Here is an 18,237-nt window from a genome sequence, read left to right on the forward strand (position 1 = left end):
GGACTTCCGGAGAGGAAAAATGGCAGGCGCTACGGCAGCGAGCAGCTCCTGAAGCCAGCCAGAGCCAACTGCACTACCAGGCTGGCTGCGGGCTGCTGAGGCTGCTGCTGCCGGGCTCAAATTTGCAAACCTGGGGACATTCCGCGGACAGAATTTGTCCGGGGACAGATTTGCAAATCCGGGGACTGTCCCCGGGAACCAGGGACGTCTGATAACCCTACCTTACCGTATTCTCCAGCACGTCCGGAAGCAGAGAGCTGTTGTCTGCCAGGGTGCCATTAGCCACATCGCACCTCTTCCTCATGCTGGCGTGGTGACTCCCGACGATTTGTCCCTGGACACCCGATCCCACCAGGGTGCTCAACATCTCCACTCCCATCCCTGCCAAAAGCCATGGAAAAGGAGGAGAGAGAGGCATGTGGAAAGGACTCACAGCACAGCTCTAAACCAGGGTGGGGGGCCTGGATGGAGATCAGAGTGGCGTCTGCAGATAGAATCATAGAATCGTAGAGTTGGAAGAGACCACAAGGGCCATCCAGTCCAACCCCCTGCCAAGCAGGAAACACCATCAAAGCATTCTTGACATATGCCTGTCAAGCCTCTGCTTAAAGACCTCCAAAGAAGGAGACTCCACCACACTCCTTGGTAGCAAAGTTCTTCCTAATGTTTAGGTGGAATCTTCTTTCTTGAAATTTGAATCCATTGCTCCGTGTCCGCTTCTCTGGAGCAGCAGAAAACAACCTTTCTCCCTCCTCCATATGACATCCTTTTATATATTTGAACATGGCTATCATATCACCCCTTAACCTTCTCTTCTCCAGGCTAAACATACCCAGCTCCCTAAGATGTTTCTACACCTCCGGATTTTGCATGGCTGGAACCTAGCCTGCTTTACAAAAGGGGATGTCACACCTGTGACTCCACCCTCTTTTGCCTCCGGCCCCTCCCAGCACTGCCACGTGGCCCCTGGGAAGCTGAGCACCCAGAAGCAAAAGTGGCCCTCACGTTGGAAGAGGTTCCCTACCCCTGGGTTTAACCAATAAACAGTACATGTTGTTGCATCCAGTTGTAATCGTGCTAGCAGGATGATCATGTCAACTACTGGGCACCACAAATATTCAGGATTTCATCTAAAGTGGCATGCAACACAAGGGAACAGTCCCACGGACAGGTAGTATGCAGGGCCATCCTTAAAAAGGATGTTGACAAGCTTGAACCAATGGCTTCAAGTTACAAGAAAGGAGGTTCCGACTAAATTCGGGAAGAACTTTCTGACAGTAAGAGCCGTTTGACAGTGGAATGGTGGTGGACTCTCTCCTTCCTTGGATGGAGGCTTTTAAGCAGAGGTTGGATGGCCACCTGCCATGGATGCTTTAGCTGAAATTCCTGCATTGCAGGGGGTTGGACTAGATGACGCTTAGGTTCCCTCCCGACTCTAAAATTCTATGATTCTATGAAATACTCAAGGGTCATCCTTGCACAGAAAGGTTCGCCCTCTGTAAAATCCTCCTTAATTAATCAGTGTAATCTCCACCTTGTTACTGTCACACCAGGCCTCAGGCAATGACACCAGGGCAGGACAAATGAACTGATGGGGTAGCTCAGTCGGTAGAATGTGAGACTCTTAATCTCAGGGTCGGGTCCCACGTTGGGCAAAAGATCCCTACATTGCAGAGGTTTGGGCTAGACTAGAGCATGGGTAGACAAACTAAGGCTGGATCTGGCCCAATCACCCTCTAAATCCAGCCCGCGGACGGTCCGGGAATCAGCATGCTTTTACATGAGTAGAATGTGTCCTTTTATTTAAAATGCATCTCTGGGTTATTTGTGGGGCCTGCCTGGTGTTTTTACATGGGTAGAATGTGTGCTTTTATTTAAAATGCATCTCTGGGTTATTTGTGGGGCTTGCCTGGTGTTTTTACATGAGTAGAATGTGTCCTTTTATTTAAAATGCATCTCTGGGTTATTTGTGGGGCTTGCCTGGTGTTTTTACATGAGTTGAATGTGTCCTTTTATTTAAAATGCATCTCTGGGTTATTTCTGGGGCATAGGAATTCGTTCATCCCCCCCCCCAAAAAAATAGTCCGGTCCTTCACAAGATCTGAGGGACAGTGGACCGGCCCCCCGCTGAAAAAGTTTGCTGACCCCTGGGCTAGAGGGTCCTTGCTTGTCCCTTCCAACTCTATGATTCTATTATTTTTTCCAGACTAGAAAGTCCCTGTAGAGATTCTTCCTCTCAGAGCACAAGCAAGACTGGCGCTGCATTTCCAGATCAATGGCAACTTACTGTAGGCGGTCGCAGAGTCGCGGTCCATCTGACTCCCTCCTAGGAACATGGTCAGCGAGGAATAAGGGACGTGGTAGCACTAAAAGGAGGTAAAGGTAAAGGAGGGAATCTGTCAGGATGGAAATGGCCAGGCAGTGCTTCTGCACACAGATTCTGGGGTCGGATCCCTGCAATAATCTCCAGACTGTTGCAACAATACATCTTCAGAAAACCGTAGCGACGCTTAATGCGCGTCCGCATTTCCATTTGCCCTGCTACTTTCCCCCAGCAAAACCCCTGGCTCGGTGCTGAATCGGAACAAACGGCAATCTGGTCATTGCTGTTTGTTCCGATTTAGCACCAAAGAGTGGGATCTCCGGGGGGAAGCTGTGGGGCAAAGGCAAAACCCACTCGGATCCGAGCCTAGAAAGCAAGGGGCAGGCAGGATTGCGGACGAGCCCTTAGTGTATGTGGGGCACGTCAGAGTTTTCGAAGCGCTTCACATTCATTATATTGTGGTCAACAACAACCCTGCAGGGTAGGCCAGATACATATTGCAGATACTGGCTGCAGATAGGATGAGAGATTGCCTGAGGCCACCTGATCGATCAACAGAGGCAAGAGTCAAAGTGGAAACTTTTTGATTTGCAGTTTGATCTCACAGCTGTTCTCCCCTCCTCCTCCCTTGGCTCCCCCAGACCCTGACCAGGTTAAAACCTGCTCAATTTAAACAGAGTTAGGAGCTATTATAGACCCTCCTGGGACCCAGGTGGCGCTGTGGTTAAACCACTGAGCCTAGGGCTTGCTGATCAGAAGGTCGGCGGTTCAAATCCCTGTGACGGGGTGAGCTCCCGTTGCTTGGTCCCAGCTCCTGCCAACCTAGCAGTTCGAAAGCACGTCAAAATGCAAGTAGATAAATAGGAACCGCTACAGTGGGAAGGTAAACGGTGTTTCCATGTGCTGCTCTGGTTTGCCAGAAGCGGCTTTGTCAAGCTGGCCACATGACCTGGAAGCTATACGCCGGCTCCCTCGGCCAATATTGCGAGATGAGTGTGCAACCCCAGAGTCGGTCACGACTGGACCTAATGGTCAGGGGTCCCTTTACCTTTATAGACCCTCCTTTGGGTCCACAAATCCTCTGCCCCTCCCCTCCCCACACTAGAAGCCAGGAGGAAGGCAGAATAATATTTCTGCAGATTTCTGCTACCACCACCCTCCCTCCACAGACCAGCAGAAGTCCCTGAGTTTGCATCATAGACAGAGTTTAGGATTCAGCACTGCTGGAGGCAAAAGGCTTGTTGATTTAAATGGGACTGATGAACAAATCAGTTTCCAGAGATGCACCAGACAAAGTGGGCTGGAGTCAGGTAAAGCTTCTGCCTCAATAACTTTCTTAATCTTCAAGCTGCCGCAAGACTCTTCAAATGCTTTCTGCCCAGATATGTAGACTGTAGGCGTTTGTTTCAATCTGCTTTGGGGCTTATCACGGATTTCAATTTTTTAAGAAAATGTTTTAAATTATTGTTTTCAACCAATAATTTTCTTGCTCCGTTTCTTTTGCAAACCGCTCGAAGGTTTGCATGTTTACAATCCATCCAGCACGGTATAAATTTCATGAAATAAATAAATAGAACGTGTGCCGCGGCCCAATTTAACCCCACCACCCAATGACTGCTATTTAACAACAACAAAAAGAAAGGAAGAAAACATATTGGACGCATTAAATATGTAGTTGCAGTTAATCAATGTTGTGTCAAAGACCAGAAGATAACCAGGGTGGTCGCCAGATTCTGTGCCCAAATATGCAGACACAGACTTTCCCCCGAGTCCATCTGAATTTCCCAAAATATGGTACACCGAGCGAGCTAGGCTCAGTTTTCTGCAGCTTCTATTTTAAGGGTTACAATTTTTAGCATTGTATATATAATTTACAATTCATTTTAAATGTTGTTCAAGGTGTCATATATGTTACGCTCCCTGAAATTGTTCTTTCAAAGGGATTCATTCTATTTTATTTTATTTTTTCCTTTCCCTTTTTTTAAATGTTATTTTTAAGAGCTGGTCCTCGACCGTAAATAAAATCATATCATAATCAATGTTGTGAGTTGGGCTCTTAGCAATGCCTGCTTGTAGCTTTTTTGAAATGTGGCTTTCATTTAAAACTCCCCGCTGTGTGGTGTGTGTGTGTGTGTGTGTGTGTGTGTCTGTGTGTCTGTGTGTCTTTTACCCTCCTGGTCTACAAAGCCCACCTTGAACTGCAGGACGCGCCTTGTCTATATATAAACCTCAGCATCAATAAATACATGAATGGCTGAAGGGAACATTCATTCATTCATCCATCCATTCATCCATCCATCCATCCATCGCAGGCACAAGCGCTTACACTCATGCAGGTCTGGAAGAGGCAGTACATGACCAAATACCAAAAGAACTTCAGTGACACAGAGAGGGAATCTGAGGGGACGAACCAGAGCATAGTGTAGAAGAAAACCCCGAATGGCGTGGAGAAGACGGCCCTGCAAGGAGAAGAAGAGAGCGTAAGGACCGCCTTGCAGGGCTGTCGTTGCTAAGAGCAGCCGGCTACGTAGATGCCGCCAGGCAAGAAGCAGTGGCGGGGGGGGCATTGCAGTGACTGTGCCACCCCCCCCAAAAAAATCTGGTGTTCAGAGATAGACTATTCCTGTATCTGGAGGTTCCGCTGCAATTGGGAATTCGTCACAATTATTGGAAGAGTGGGCAATGGCGGGCTGGATGTCCAAGGTGGAAGTCTTTGTTTGCCAAGTGACAGGCAGGAGTCCAACACGTGGAGCTCCCTCTAGGAAAGCTGCGGAACCAGGATGTGAAACCAGGGGTCTGATCGCTGGCGCAGTATGTTAAGTCAGGGCTCCAGCCACAAGGGAGGCTGCAACCGTCAGGCCACAGCAGGAACATGCCAGCATCCGTCCCTGAAGGTTCAGCTTCAACTGGTTCAAAAGGAGGGGAAAGGAAGAGCTCACAAAGACTTCGGCCAACCTCCCTCCTCTTCTCCCTTTAAATCTCTGAGGTTGAAGATATAAAGGGGGAAGAGGGGAGACCTGTTAAAACTGCCAAATTTGGCCCGTGGAGCTAAAAAGGTTCTGCGCCCTTGTCTTGAGGGAAGGGCTGGAGCTCAGCCGCAGAGCATCTTCTCAGAAGGTCCCAGGCTCTTTCCGCGTCATTTCCAGGTAGGATTAGGAGAGATCCCCATCCGGAACCCCGGGAAGCTGCTGCCAGTCAGTGTAGGCAATACTGAGGGAGATGGGCCTCGATATAGCTTCCCATGTGCTAACACCTGAGGTGTGTGCAAGCGGCGATTTTGGTCCTTTGGGCTCATCTGGTCCAACCCCCTGCAACTCAGGAATCTTTTGCCCAGTGCCGGACTTGAACCCACAACCCTGCGATTCAGAGTCTCATGCTCTATGGACTGAGCTATCCCAAGGATTACGTGCTTCCCATTGCTGGGGGTTGGACTACTAGACAGTCTTTTTTCTTTTTGTCCCTTCCAAATCCACTGTTCTATGAGAAGCGACCCGCTTAACGCACACTCCAATCCTCACACAAGATATTTAACAGATATTTTGTATAAAGTACGTTTACATTGTAAAATTAGCCAAAGCAAATTCCAAGTATGTAAGTACTTGGCGAATAAATTTCTATTCTATTCTATTCTATTCTATTCTATTCTATTCTATTCTATTCTATTCTATTCTATTCTTTTATGACCAGGCTGCCCCTTGATCTTTCCTGCAAAACACCAACAGATCTACCCTGTTGCCCCCTTTCCCCTCTCACTCACCAGGGGATCAGTTTGCCCCACCTCCGGCGGGGGCTTCTGCTGACCAGGAATCCGACGGCGGGGTCAGCCACAGCATCCCAGGCTTTCCCCAGGAAAAGGATCAGCGAAGCATGGAAAGGCTCCAGCTAGAATAATAATAATAATAATAATAATAATAATAATAATAATAAATTTGTACCCCGCCCATCCAGCTGGGTTTCCCCAGCCACTCTGGGCGGCTTCCAACAAAGATTAAAATACATTACGATCAAGAATCTGTTAGGCAGTGTGGAAAGACCTGGAGCATCAACTCTAACAACATTTCGAAGTTGATTATTTAGTGTCGCAGCGCCGACACTTCGGAACTCCCTGCCTATTGACATCAAGACAGGCTCCTTCCCTCTTTTCAGCGCCTACTAAAAACATTTTTTTTCTTGTTTAGGCAGGCCTCCCCAGATATCTAGAATGTTTAGTTTATTGCTGATGTGAATTTTTTGAATGTTGTAATTGCTTTTGCTAATAATTCTGCTGTTTTATTATTTCTGTAAACCGCTTTGAGGTTTTCCGCAGTCAAGTGGTATGTACATTTTATGAAAAAAACCAAATAAAATAAATTTCAAGGGCTGGAAAGCACGGAGATGCATCCCACCCATATCACATGAGCAAAGAATCCGAGTCCGGCTTCTGATAAAGGGCATTTCCAAACCACTGCTATTTTCAGGTGGGATAAAGCCACATTCCTACCATACATTTAAAACACTTTGTTACCACTTTAAACAGTCATTTCTTCTTTCCAGGGAACTCTGGGAATTGTAGTTTGTTAAGGGTGCTGAGAATTGTTAAGGAGAGCCCTATTTCTCTCCCGGAACTACAGTTCCCAGAGTTCCCTGGAAAGAAGGAATGATTGTTCAAAGCTATAGTTCTGGGGTGGGCTCCTTTAACAAACTACAGCTCCCAGAATTCTTTGGGGGAATCCATGACTGTTTGAAGTGGCATCACACTGCTTTAAATGAATGCCCTGAATGTGGCCTAATCACAAAATAGCAAATTGAGGCTGTGCTATTGGAGTTGATTGAAGAGAGGTCTTGTGCGACTTCCACAAAACCCAGAATTTTTGCAATAAGGAAAATGACAGATAAATGCACAGGAAAACATGGGATAATAATGCAACATCCTCAAACCTCCTTGTGTGCAAATCAGAAGGAGCAGGTGTGCAGCTTGGGAGTCATTTTGGACTCACAGCTGTCCATGGAGGCGCAGGTCAATTCTGTGTCCAGGGCAGCTGTCTAGCAGCTCCATCTGGTACGCAGGATGAGACCCTCCCTGCCCGTGTACTGTCTCGCCAGAGTGGTGCATGCTCCGGTTATCTCCCACTTGGACTACTGCAATGCACTCTCTGTGGGGCTACCTTTGAAGGTGACCCAGAAACTACAATTAATCCAGAATGCGGCAGCTAGACTGGTGACTGGGAGTGGCCGCCGGGACCACATAACATGGTCCTGAAAGACCTACATTGGCTCCCAGTACGTCTCTGAGCACAATTCAAAGTGTTGGTGCTGACCTTTAAATCCCTAAACGGCCTCGGTCCAGTATACCTGAAGGAGCGTCTCCACCCCCATCATTCATCCCAGACACTGAGATCCAGTACCGAGGGCCTTCTGGCAGTTCCCTCACTGTGAGAAGCGATGTTACAGGGAACCAGGCAGAGGGACTTCTCAGTGGTGGCGGTCGCCCTGTGGAACGCCTTCCCATCAGATGTCAAAGAAATAAACAACTATCGGACTTTTAGAAGACATCTGAAGGCAGCCCCGTTTAGGGAAGCTTTTATATTTGATGAATCATTGTATTTTAGTATTCTGCTGGAAGTCGCCCAGATGGGCGGGGTATAAATAATAATAATAATAATAATAATAATAATAATAATAATAATAATAATAATAATATCATCATCACCACCATCATCATATTAAGAAAACAACATTTCATCTCCCTGCAACAAACCAGGGGTGGATCTGTACACAGGAAAAAAATGCTATAAATAAATCAGAAATTAAATCGTTATAACAAAAGAAAAAAAAACCTATGGAAAAATGCTATGGAAAGGTTTTGTGCTGTCTGGCGCCATCTGGTGTTGCATTTTTATAACTCATTCAAATTGCTGCTTTTTTGACTGCTGTACTGTAGCTGAGTCCCAGGATGAAGGCTCACCTGCACGACATCCAGCAAGAAGATCTGGAGGAAAAACCCGACTGCGTTTCCTGTGAGCTGGTAGGGGGCGCCTCCAAGCGCATAGCAAACTTTCCGGTGGAGAGGCAAGGCTGGTTTCACCTGGAAACGAGATGCCAGCAGGTGAGGAGAGCACCTCTTGAACATAGCCACACCCCGCAAAGGTAGCAAACCCTGCCTTCTCTAATGCAAATATAAGAAAATGTTAAGGATCAGATCTTTAAATGGTAGATCAGAAGGTGTTCTCTTTGGCCAGCATCCGGCAATGGTGAACTGGATGCCTCTGGGAAATTCATAAGGGCATGAGGGGAGCATTGCACCCCTGTCCAAGTGGCGCACTCGAGGGAGGACTTTGGGGCACAGGTCAAGGGCCCCACTCTGCAGAAATGCGCAGGAAAGCCTCCCCCAAAAACACAGCATAGCTGGCTTTTCACACTTTGAAGACATCCACATCCTGCATTAAACTCTGAAAATTGTTGTTGTTTAGTCGTTTAGTCGTGTCCGACTCTTCGTGACCCCATGGACCATAGCACGCCAGGCACTCCTGTCTTGCACTGCCTCCCGCAGTTTGGTCAAACTCATGTTCGTAGCTTCGAGAACACTGTCCAGCCATCTTGTCCTCTGTCGTCCCCTTCTCCTAGTGCCCTCAATCTTTCCCAACATCAGGGTCTTTTCCAAGGATTCTTCTCTTCTCATGAGGTGGCCAAAGTATTGGAGCCTCAGCTTCACGATCTGTCCTTCCAGGGAGCACTCAGGGCTGATTTCCTTAAGAATGGATAGGTTTGATCTTCTAGCAGTCCATGGGACTCTCAAGAGTCTCCTCCAGCACCATAATTCAAAAGCATCAATTCTTCGGCGATCAGCCTTCTTTATGGTCCAGCTCTCACTTCCATACATCACCTCTGAAAATAATTTTTATTAATTATCAATTTTAAGAAACCCGATATATGCCACATTGTATCAATACCAAATCACCATTCCAATTCAAATATCAATCAGTTAAAAGGCCAATTACACATTTTAGACGGGGCCCAGCGTGCTAGATTTCAAGGTAAGATAATTTCATTTAATTCTGCTTCCAGAGTCTTATTTAATCCAATTACATTTCAGTCTTCATCATAATCTCTTATACAACAGCTACAATGTTCTTAACTTTCATTTGTAATAACACATTTAATAATTTGTATTCCTGCAAGTGAAGTCCATCCTTTCTTGTTTATCACTGTGTGTGATATTTATTTAATATTTGTGTTTATTTATCCTCATCCTGCATTTAAAGCACTCAAAGAATTCTGGGAGCTTCTGCCAGTCAGAGTAGAGTATGCTGAGCTAGATGGACCAGTGGTCTAATACAAAGGGTCCCCAGACTAAGGCCCGGGGGCCGGATCCGGCCCAATCGCCTTCTAAATCCAGCCCGCGGACAGTCCGAGAATCAGCATGTTTTACATGAGTAAAAATGTGTCCTTTTGTTTAAAATGCATCTCTGGGTTATTTGTGGGGCATAGGAATTCGTTCATATTTCCCCCCAAAATACAGTCTGGCCCCCCACAAGGTCTGAGGGACAGTGGACCGGCCCCCTGCTGAAAAAGTTTGCTGACCTCTGTAATATATAGCAGACGTCTGCGTTCCCCTACTGCAGGCTTTGCCACCCTCCAAGTGTTTGGGGCTAAAGGTGCAATCACCCCCAGCTGGGCGGCTGCAGGTTTGTCCTCTGCGCCCCCCCCCCCGCCCCAGTGCCTACTGCCTCTGACCTGGGAGGGTCTGTGGAGCTGCTGGACATGAATAAAAGGATGTCATATAGAGGAGGGAGAAAGGTTGTTTTCTGCTGCTCCAGAGAAGCGGACACGGAGCAATGGATTCAAACTACAAGAAAGAAGATTCCACCTAAACATTAGAAAGAACTTCCTGACAGTAAGAGCTGTTCGGCAGTGGAATTTGCTACCAAGGAGTGTGGTGGAGTCTCCTTCTTTGGAGGTCTTTAATCAGAGGCTTGACAGGCATATGTCAGGAATGCTTTGATGGTGTTTCCTGCTCGGCAGGGGGTTGGACTGGATGGCCCTTGTGGTCTCTTCCAACTCTATGATTCTATGATTCTACTATCCCTTCTGCAGTTTCTCTAGCACTCTCTAATCTGGCCAGCAAATTTCAGCCCTATATTCAAACAGCAGAGAGTTTCCACAGTGAAATCCTAGCGGGTTGCCTTGCTCCCACTGGGGGGGGGGTCACTGCCTGCCTTGCAAATTCCATCATGGGAGTTGGGAGGATGCTAAATTCCTCTCTAAACACGAGCTTCTTAATGTCTTGACCAAGGAATTGCTATGTTCATTTTATGCAAGATCAGGGGTTTGGCACACCCAGAGAAAGCTCTCTCTCTCTCTCTCTCTCTCTCTCTCTCTCTCTCTCTCTCTCTCTCTCTCTCTCTCTCTCTTCCTTTGACACCAAGTGGAGTTTTGGCTAAAGTACAATTTCTGAACAGGGTGTCAAACTGACCAGGGTGTCATGACAACGTCCAGAGTCTGTCAAGTGTTCAAAAGAGGCGATGGAAGTTTTTTGCGGTGGATAACAAAGAACCAGAAGAGAATATGTGGTTGAGGAAAGCAAGCTTAGTCAAGGACTCTTCAATCACCTTTCCTGACCTCAATTCCCCAGCTGTAAATTGGGCGTAATCACAACTTTCCAGGCAGCAGTGGTGTGTTTGTGTGTGTGTGACAGAGAGAGAGAGGGAGAGAGAGAGGGAGAGGGAGAGGGAGAGGGAGAGGGAGAGAGAGAGAGAGAGAGAGAGAGAGAGAGAGAGAGAGAGAGAGAGAGAGAGAGAGAGAAGGACTTCAAATGTTTCAAGATCCCACGCACATAAAGAATAGAATATTGCGATCAGAATGCATCTTTCTTTAAAAAATAAAGTAAAAGCAAGATTCTAGCCCTTTTTGAGTTACCGCTTCAAACTGAAAGCCTGCCCAATCTGCTGCTGTTTGAGGGCAGGGTTCAATCACATAACAACAAATCCAGGTTGTGAAATTATAGTGAACTGGGAGATCTTGCACAACAAACCCACTTCCCCAAAAAGATCAGGGTGTTTTTTTGTAATAAATCACAGGAAAATGTCCTGGAAAGTGTGGGATCACACTTGCTTTGGCAACACCTTCTTACTTTCCTGCAAAAAAATCAGAGCCGAATGTTCATTCAACAGCCAAGGCCATCTTATCTTGCCAGGGTGGGGTGGGGAATCAGGATGGTGGTTTTCTCAGTAGAACCGCTTACTCTTAAGTAGACTCACCGAAGTTTGGGAATTTTAATCTGAGGTGACCATGGCAAAAATGGACGCAGGGCGGTCGTTATTCTGGATTAATTAATACAGGATACTTTTGCCAACGTCTCCACCTGTTCTTAATTCTGGCTCTGCCCTCTCCTGGCATGCAGCCCACAACCCAGGCTGGACAGATGCTTGTTCAGATTCCCCCACCCCACCCCACCCCACCCCACCCTGTGAACTGTAGTGTGGAAACTTCCCTCAGCCTATAACCTCCCTTGCAGGGGTGTTGTGAAAGGAAACAGTGTATGTGTGTGTGTGTATGTATGTATATATATTTCCGCGCATGCCAACCTCAGCTTCTTGGACTGGAGGGATAATATAGCAGCAAAAGCAGGGGTGTGGAGGGTGTGGGGAGAAATTTCACATGCTGCTTGCGATGGATCTGGTGTCAGCAGCTGGAAAGTGGCTGCAGATAATTTTAGAAGCACATATTTTCACAGAGGGCTGCAGAATAGAACAGCCCTATTGTGCCTGCAATTCAGTTGCTGTTGTTGTCGAATGTCTGTATTGCCCTTCATTCGAGGATCACAGGATGTTTTACAATATAAGAACAGAATAATACATAAAAGGTAAAGAGGCCCCTGACCATCAGGTCCAGTCGTGTCCGACTCTGGGGTTGTGGCGCTTATCTCGCTCTAGAGGCCGAGGGAGCTGGCGTTTGTCCGCAGACAGCTTCTGGGTCATGTGGCCAGCATGACAAAGCTGCTTCTGGCGAACCAGAGCAGCGCACGGAAACGCCGTTTACCTTCCCGCCGGAGCGGTCCCTATTTATCTACTTGCACTTTGATGTGCTTTTGAACTGCTAGGTGGGCAGGAGCTGGGACCGAGCAACGGGAGCTCACCCCGTTGCAGGGATTCGAACCGCCGATCTTCTGATCAGCAAGCCCTAGACTCTGTGGTTTAACCCACAGCACCACCTGGGTCCCTAGAATAATACATAACACATACATAACAATAACCCCTGCACTGCGAAGGCTCCCTTCAAAGTGGTCCCACTATCTGAAGTATGGGGGGTTGCGGCTCCAAGATCCAGTGCTTCCTTCCCTATCGTGGGACGCCCCAAATATTTTGGACTACAACTCCCACCAGCACAAGCCATGTGATGCTGTGACTAGCTGGAGCCTGGCTCTGCTGGCAGGGGCTGATGGGAGTTGTAGTCCCAAAACATCCAGAGAGCTCCAGAGGAAGGCTGCTGCATACGGAGTCTTCGTGGTGGTGCCCCCCCCCAGCTCAGTCAGGAACCCTGTGGGACAGAAGGGAGGGCATTGACTGGGAAGGACCACTTGGCACCTTCCTTTAACAGCCTCTTGGTTGCAAAGAGCTTTTAACTGACTGAGGCTCGTAGCCGGACACTGCCTCTTGGTCCTCATCTTGGTTACCTGTCAGGGCCGGCCCAGTCTCCTGCCACCCCAGGGAGGATATTGAAAGGGCTGGCTTCTGGGGCCTCCTGGGCTTTGCACCCTCCCAGCGTGATTCAGAGCAGAGCCCCCACCCCACCCCACCCCGCCCAAATGGCCTTTGATTCCCACTTCAAGTGTCTGGTAAGGTTGATTCAATCAATTCCTCCCTGGTTCCTGATGTCCATCTCCACTCACCCCATCTTCCCTGGTGGGAGGACGTGCCATTTTGGAGATCGCCTCTGGTGCCCAAATTTCTTCAACTGATCCTGTTACCCCCTTTTAACCCTTTTCTTCCCTGTCCCAACGGCAGGAAGTAATTAGGCCAATCGGAGGCACCCCCGCTGGGGGACGGCAGACACATTTCTGGAAGGAACGAGAGTGCTGTGTGATTCATTGCGGCAACAAGAGAAGGCGATGATGACACAGCCAGGGACCTGGACACGTCCATTAATGCTTTACCAAACTTCACCTACTTGGCTGGCACCCTGAAGTTCCCCTGGGCACTTGTCCAAGCAGGGCACAGGCCGTGGCACCCGGGAAGGGCTTGGCCAGCTCTTTGCTTCCACGCACTGTCTGAGAGCAACGTCACCTGCTTCTGGTATTGCTCATCCCTTAGTATTATGGCAGCACACATATATTTTGTTCCAGAGTCATAGAATCATAGAATAGAATCATAGAATCATAGAGTTGGAAGAGACCACAAGGGCCATCCAGTCCAACCCCCTGCCAAGCAGGAAACACCATCAAAGCATTCTTGACATATGGCTGTCAAGCCTCTGCTTAAAGACCTCCAAAGAAGGAGACTCCACCACACTCCTTGGCAGCAAATTCCACTGCCGAACAGCTCTTACTGTCAGGAAGTTCTTCCTAATGTTAAGGTGAAATCTTCTTTCTTGTAGTTTGAATCCATTGCTCTGTGTCCACTTCTCTGGAGCAGCAGAAAACAACCTTTCTCCCTCCTCTATATGACATCCTTTTATATATTTGAACATGGCTATCATATCACCCCTTAACCTTCTCTTCTCCAGGCTAAACATACCCAGCTCCCTAAGCCGTTCCTCATAAGGCATTGTTTCCAGGCCTTTGACCATTTTGGTTGCCCTCCTCTGGACACGTTCCAGCTTGTCTGTATCCTTCTTGAACTGTGGTGCCCAGAACTGGACACAGTACTCCAGGTGAGGTCTGACCAGAGCAGAATACAGTGGTACTATTACTTCCCTTGATCTTCTAGACGCTATACTCCTATTGATGCAGCCCAGAATTGCATTGGCTTTTTTAGCTGCTGCATCACACTGCTGACTTATGTCAAGTTTGTGGTCTACCAAGACTCCTAGATCCTTTTCACATGCACTGCTCTCAAGCCAGGTGTCTCCCATCCTGTATTTGTGCCTTTCATTTTCTTTTGCCCAAGTGTAGTACTTTACATTTCTCCTTGTTAAAATTCATCTTGTTTGCTTTGGCCCAGTTGTCTAATCTATTAACTTGAGTCAATCGAGTGCTTAGTTTTTTTATCCCCTGCGTAGTCCTCACACAGTCTAGAACTGCTGCGTATTTTAGTCCATGAAAAGTGCTTCTTGAGAGACGGGTTTCATTCCTAAAATAAAAGCTTGCCGATTGAGCCTGTGGATGCAGGAAGGCAGAGTCTTGTGTGCACATGAAATCCTGGAGGTGTGGGGAGCAAGGTGGGGCCAGCAGGCATTATGGCCCGGCTAGTCCAGCATCCTGTCCTCACAGTGATCAACAACTTGCACATTATGGAACCTCCAAAGCAGTCCTACCATGAGGCAGAGGGAGGCAATGGCCTCAGGTGGCAGATTCAGGGCAGAGGGGGGCAGAACAGTGGGAAGGTGTTACAGCAGGTGGGAGGAACCACAGGCCTCTCTACCCGGCCTTCAGCGCTCTCTCCAGGCTGCACCTATCACCGGGCTATTTTGCACCCTAGGCATGGCTGCAGATGGTGACAGCAGTCACGAAATTAAAAGACGCCTGCTTCTTGGGAGAAAAGCAATGACAAACCTAGACAGCATCTTAAAAAGCAGAGACATCACCTTGCCTACAAAGGTCTGTATAGTTAAAGCTATGGTTTTCCCAGTAGTGATGTATGGAAGTGAGAGCTGGACCATCAAGAAGGCTGATTGCTGAAGAATTGATGCTTTTGAATTATGGTGCTGGAGGAGACTCTTGAGAGTCCCATGGACTGCAAGAAGATCAAACCTCTCCATTCTGAAGGAAATCAGAATGGAAGGACAGATCCTGAAGCTGAGGCTCCAATATTTGGCCACCTCATGAGAAGAGAAGACTCCCTGGAAAAGACCCTGGTGTTGGGAAAGATTGAGGGCACTAGGAGAAGGGGACGACAGAGGACGAGATGGTTGGACAGTGTTCTCGAAGCTACGAACATGAGTTTGACCAAACTGCGGGAGGCAGTGCAAGACAGGAGTGCCTGGCGTGCTATGGTCCGTGAGGTCACGAAGAGTCGGACACGACTAAACGACTAAACAAGGCAGTTCCGCAAGCTCGAGCTTTGCGTTCCCCACTCGCCACTGATTCTGGAAGTGTGCGGAGGGTCCTTAGAGCAAAGGAAACATCTGGCACATTATCCAGGAGCTTTTGCTGTGCCACGAAAAGAAGTTTTCCCTAGCGCAGCAACACCATGGGCTTTGGAAGTCTTCATGCTGCTGGTGTTAAGTTCACAGCATTGATAAAACAAAAACGAACCTTTATGAAATTGTGCCCACCCCTCGGAGGTCTGTGCCCAACGCTGCTGCCCAGTTGGCCTGATGATAGCACAGCTTCTGCCCATCGCTGCTTCTGCTTTTCACCTTCCTTGAGTGTTTCTGCACAGCTGGAAGGTGCTCCCCTGGAACTCTGAGAATGCCTTTATTTTCCTGGGTGGATGATGGAGAGAGGAGTGTGCAAGTGTGTCTAGAAACTAGCCTACATTTGTTGCCCCCTCCACTTTTGTTCCTAGCCCCTGGTCACCTCCAGTGCCGGATAGATGTATAAGCTAAACAAGCTATAGCTTGTTCAGCTTATACGTACTCTCTTGCCCCCCCCCCAAAAAAAAATTAAAGAGAAAAATGTGGGTGTACATTTCTAAAATATAAGATAAAAAACAAATAAAATAAAACCTACAATTATTATTTCATGTTATAGCAAGTTTTTAGAGACTGGATTATGAGTCTTTGTAAATTGTGTTTCTAAAGCAGGCATCCCCAAACTTCGGCCCTCCAGATGTTTTGGCCTACCACTCCCATGATCCCTAGCTAACAGGACCAGTGGTCGGGGAAGATGGGAATTGTAGCCCAAAACATCTGGAGGGCCGAAGTTTGGGGATGCCTGTTCTAAAGGAACTTTTGTTACTGCCAAATGCCAATGTGTCTGCATTATTAAGTTTGTTATGAATAAAAAATCATTTTAAGTTACAGCTTAATAATTATTTCACTATCAATATACTTCTTAATTGTATTTCACTATTAATACTTCTTCTTAACTGTATTTCAGTTCAACAATCACTTTGATAAAATACATATTTTGTTATGTGCAAATGGCTTTAGATACCTATTAGGTCCACAAAACAGCGACAAAGGACAGCTAGACATATAAAGGGCCCCATTGCCTTCAGTAGCTTAGGGCCTCATGAAACCTCAATCCAGCCCTGCTCACCTCTGACATGTGGCCCCTGGAATGTTGGTTAGAAGGCAATGCGGCCCCCAGCCTGAAAAAGGTTCCCCATCTCTGGGGCTAAAGGGTAGAGTTCTGCCCTAAGCCCTCTAAGCTAGCCTGGCTCCCTTAAGGGGTTGGAAGATGTTGTGGTGTCAGAGTTGCCGTGAGGCTATATCTTCAGTCTGGCCGGCTTATGCCCATAAAATGGGCATCTTGCGTCCTTTGCCTCAAGCAGCAAAACATCTTGAGCCTGGCCTGACCCTGGGCTAGTGCAGGTACCTGCACTGCCCCCATGAGGAACAGCACTCTGCACATGCTCTCCCTTAGGGCTGCTTCCGCTTTCCACATCAAGACCTGTCAGCGATAAGAGCAGTGTGTCTCAGATACAGCCCTCAATGTACAAATGTTTCTTATTGTTACATTTATACCGGTACCCTGACTTTTTTCCTCCAAGGAGCTCAAAGTGGATACGCGGTTCTCCTCCTCTCCATTCCTCACAACAACCCTGTGAGGTAGGTCAGGCTATCTAAATAGCACACTTTCCCACCACATAAAAACATAAGAGACTTTTGGATCAGACCAGAGGCCCATCTCGCCCAGTATCCTGTTCTCACAGCGGCCAGTCAAATGTTCCAAAGCGAAAACCCACACTCAGGACCCAAATTCAACAGCAACTCTCCACTCCTGTAGTCTCCAGCAACCAGCATTTGGAAGCATTGGTGTCTCCAGATGTGGAGGCAGAGCTGAGAGACTTCTTCTCCATCCAAGCCAGTGGCCCTCACTGCCCCCTGCTGCAGCGAGTTCCGCAGATACCACCTGAAATCCTTGTAAGCGGAGATGACAAGGATGAACCCCAGGCTTTTTCGCATGCAAAGCCACCGAGCGGGGGCTGGGGTGGGGGGCTGGTGCTCGGATCTATATGTCTGCATCTCCTTGCCCCTCTCGCGTTTTACTTTTCATAGCCCGCGGAATTAAAAAGAGAATTGCAACCGCGCATGGGTAAACGCTGCTCCTGGCCGCTTCCTCCGTGCCGCCTCTGCAAGTCAAGCGCCACCCTCCCCGGCTGCCTGGCTTAGACTTTTGGCAGGCAAACGGCCCGGGAGCGCCTCCCACCCCTTTTAAATGCTCAAATATAGAAACCCTCTTGGAACCGACTGTGAGAAAGCTTCGCAGCGCTCCGCGGAGTCACGCACAAGAAAAGCCACCTCCCGCTGCCCTCTCCAAATTGGTCAAGCTGCTAGTCCTGGCTGAGGCCACTGCCTGCCCCTTCGCCCTCCACTCCGGCTTACCCGGCTGGGCTGCGCGTCCTTCCCAGGCTCTGCACACTTCGGTGTTAACCCTTCCCGCGCTGGTTCGCCCTGGCCATCTCCCTGAAGCATGGCTCGCATAGTTATATGACCATCACCTCCCGAACCTCCGCGCGCAAATACGCACAGGGCAGCCGGAGCGGGGAGGAAGGAGCGCAGGAGGGGGCGAGCGGGATAGTCCCCTCCAGGAAGCAAGCGGACGCAAATTATGCTTCTTCCTCCCCAGGGGCGCGGACGGGACGGGAGGCGGACGCGCGCCTGGCCCTGAA

At 48.3% G+C, this 18,237-nt stretch overlaps 1 protein-coding gene across 5 annotated transcripts in view; it reads right to left on the reverse strand.

Moving 5' to 3' along the window:
• Positions 1-18,237, reverse strand: part of LOC118088409 (sodium-dependent lysophosphatidylcholine symporter 1) — a 37,827-nt gene extending 19,590 nt beyond the window's left edge. The window contains exons 1-6 of one of the 5 annotated variants that reach the window (XM_060277373.1): positions 17,951-18,237; positions 8,268-8,387; positions 6,081-6,205; positions 4,650-4,782; positions 2,288-2,366; positions 227-381 (exon numbers count right to left, since the gene is read on the reverse strand). In XM_060277373.1, coding sequence (XP_060133356.1) covers positions 227-381; positions 2,288-2,366; positions 4,650-4,782; positions 6,081-6,205; positions 8,268-8,387; positions 17,951-18,049 — 711 coding nt within the window. In that variant the 5' untranslated portion in view covers positions 18,050-18,237. Of the gene's footprint in view, positions 1-226; positions 382-2,287; positions 2,367-4,649; positions 4,783-6,080; positions 6,206-8,267; positions 9,188-13,190; positions 13,847-17,950 lie in introns of those variants that run through there. The other 4 variants (XM_060277374.1, XM_060277375.1, XM_060277376.1 and 1 more) reach the window with 4 other exon arrangements.

This window comes from Zootoca vivipara, chromosome 7 (genome assembly GCF_963506605.1).
Source record: "Zootoca vivipara chromosome 7, rZooViv1.1, whole genome shotgun sequence".
NCBI lineage: Eukaryota > Metazoa > Chordata > Lepidosauria > Squamata > Lacertidae > Zootoca > Zootoca vivipara.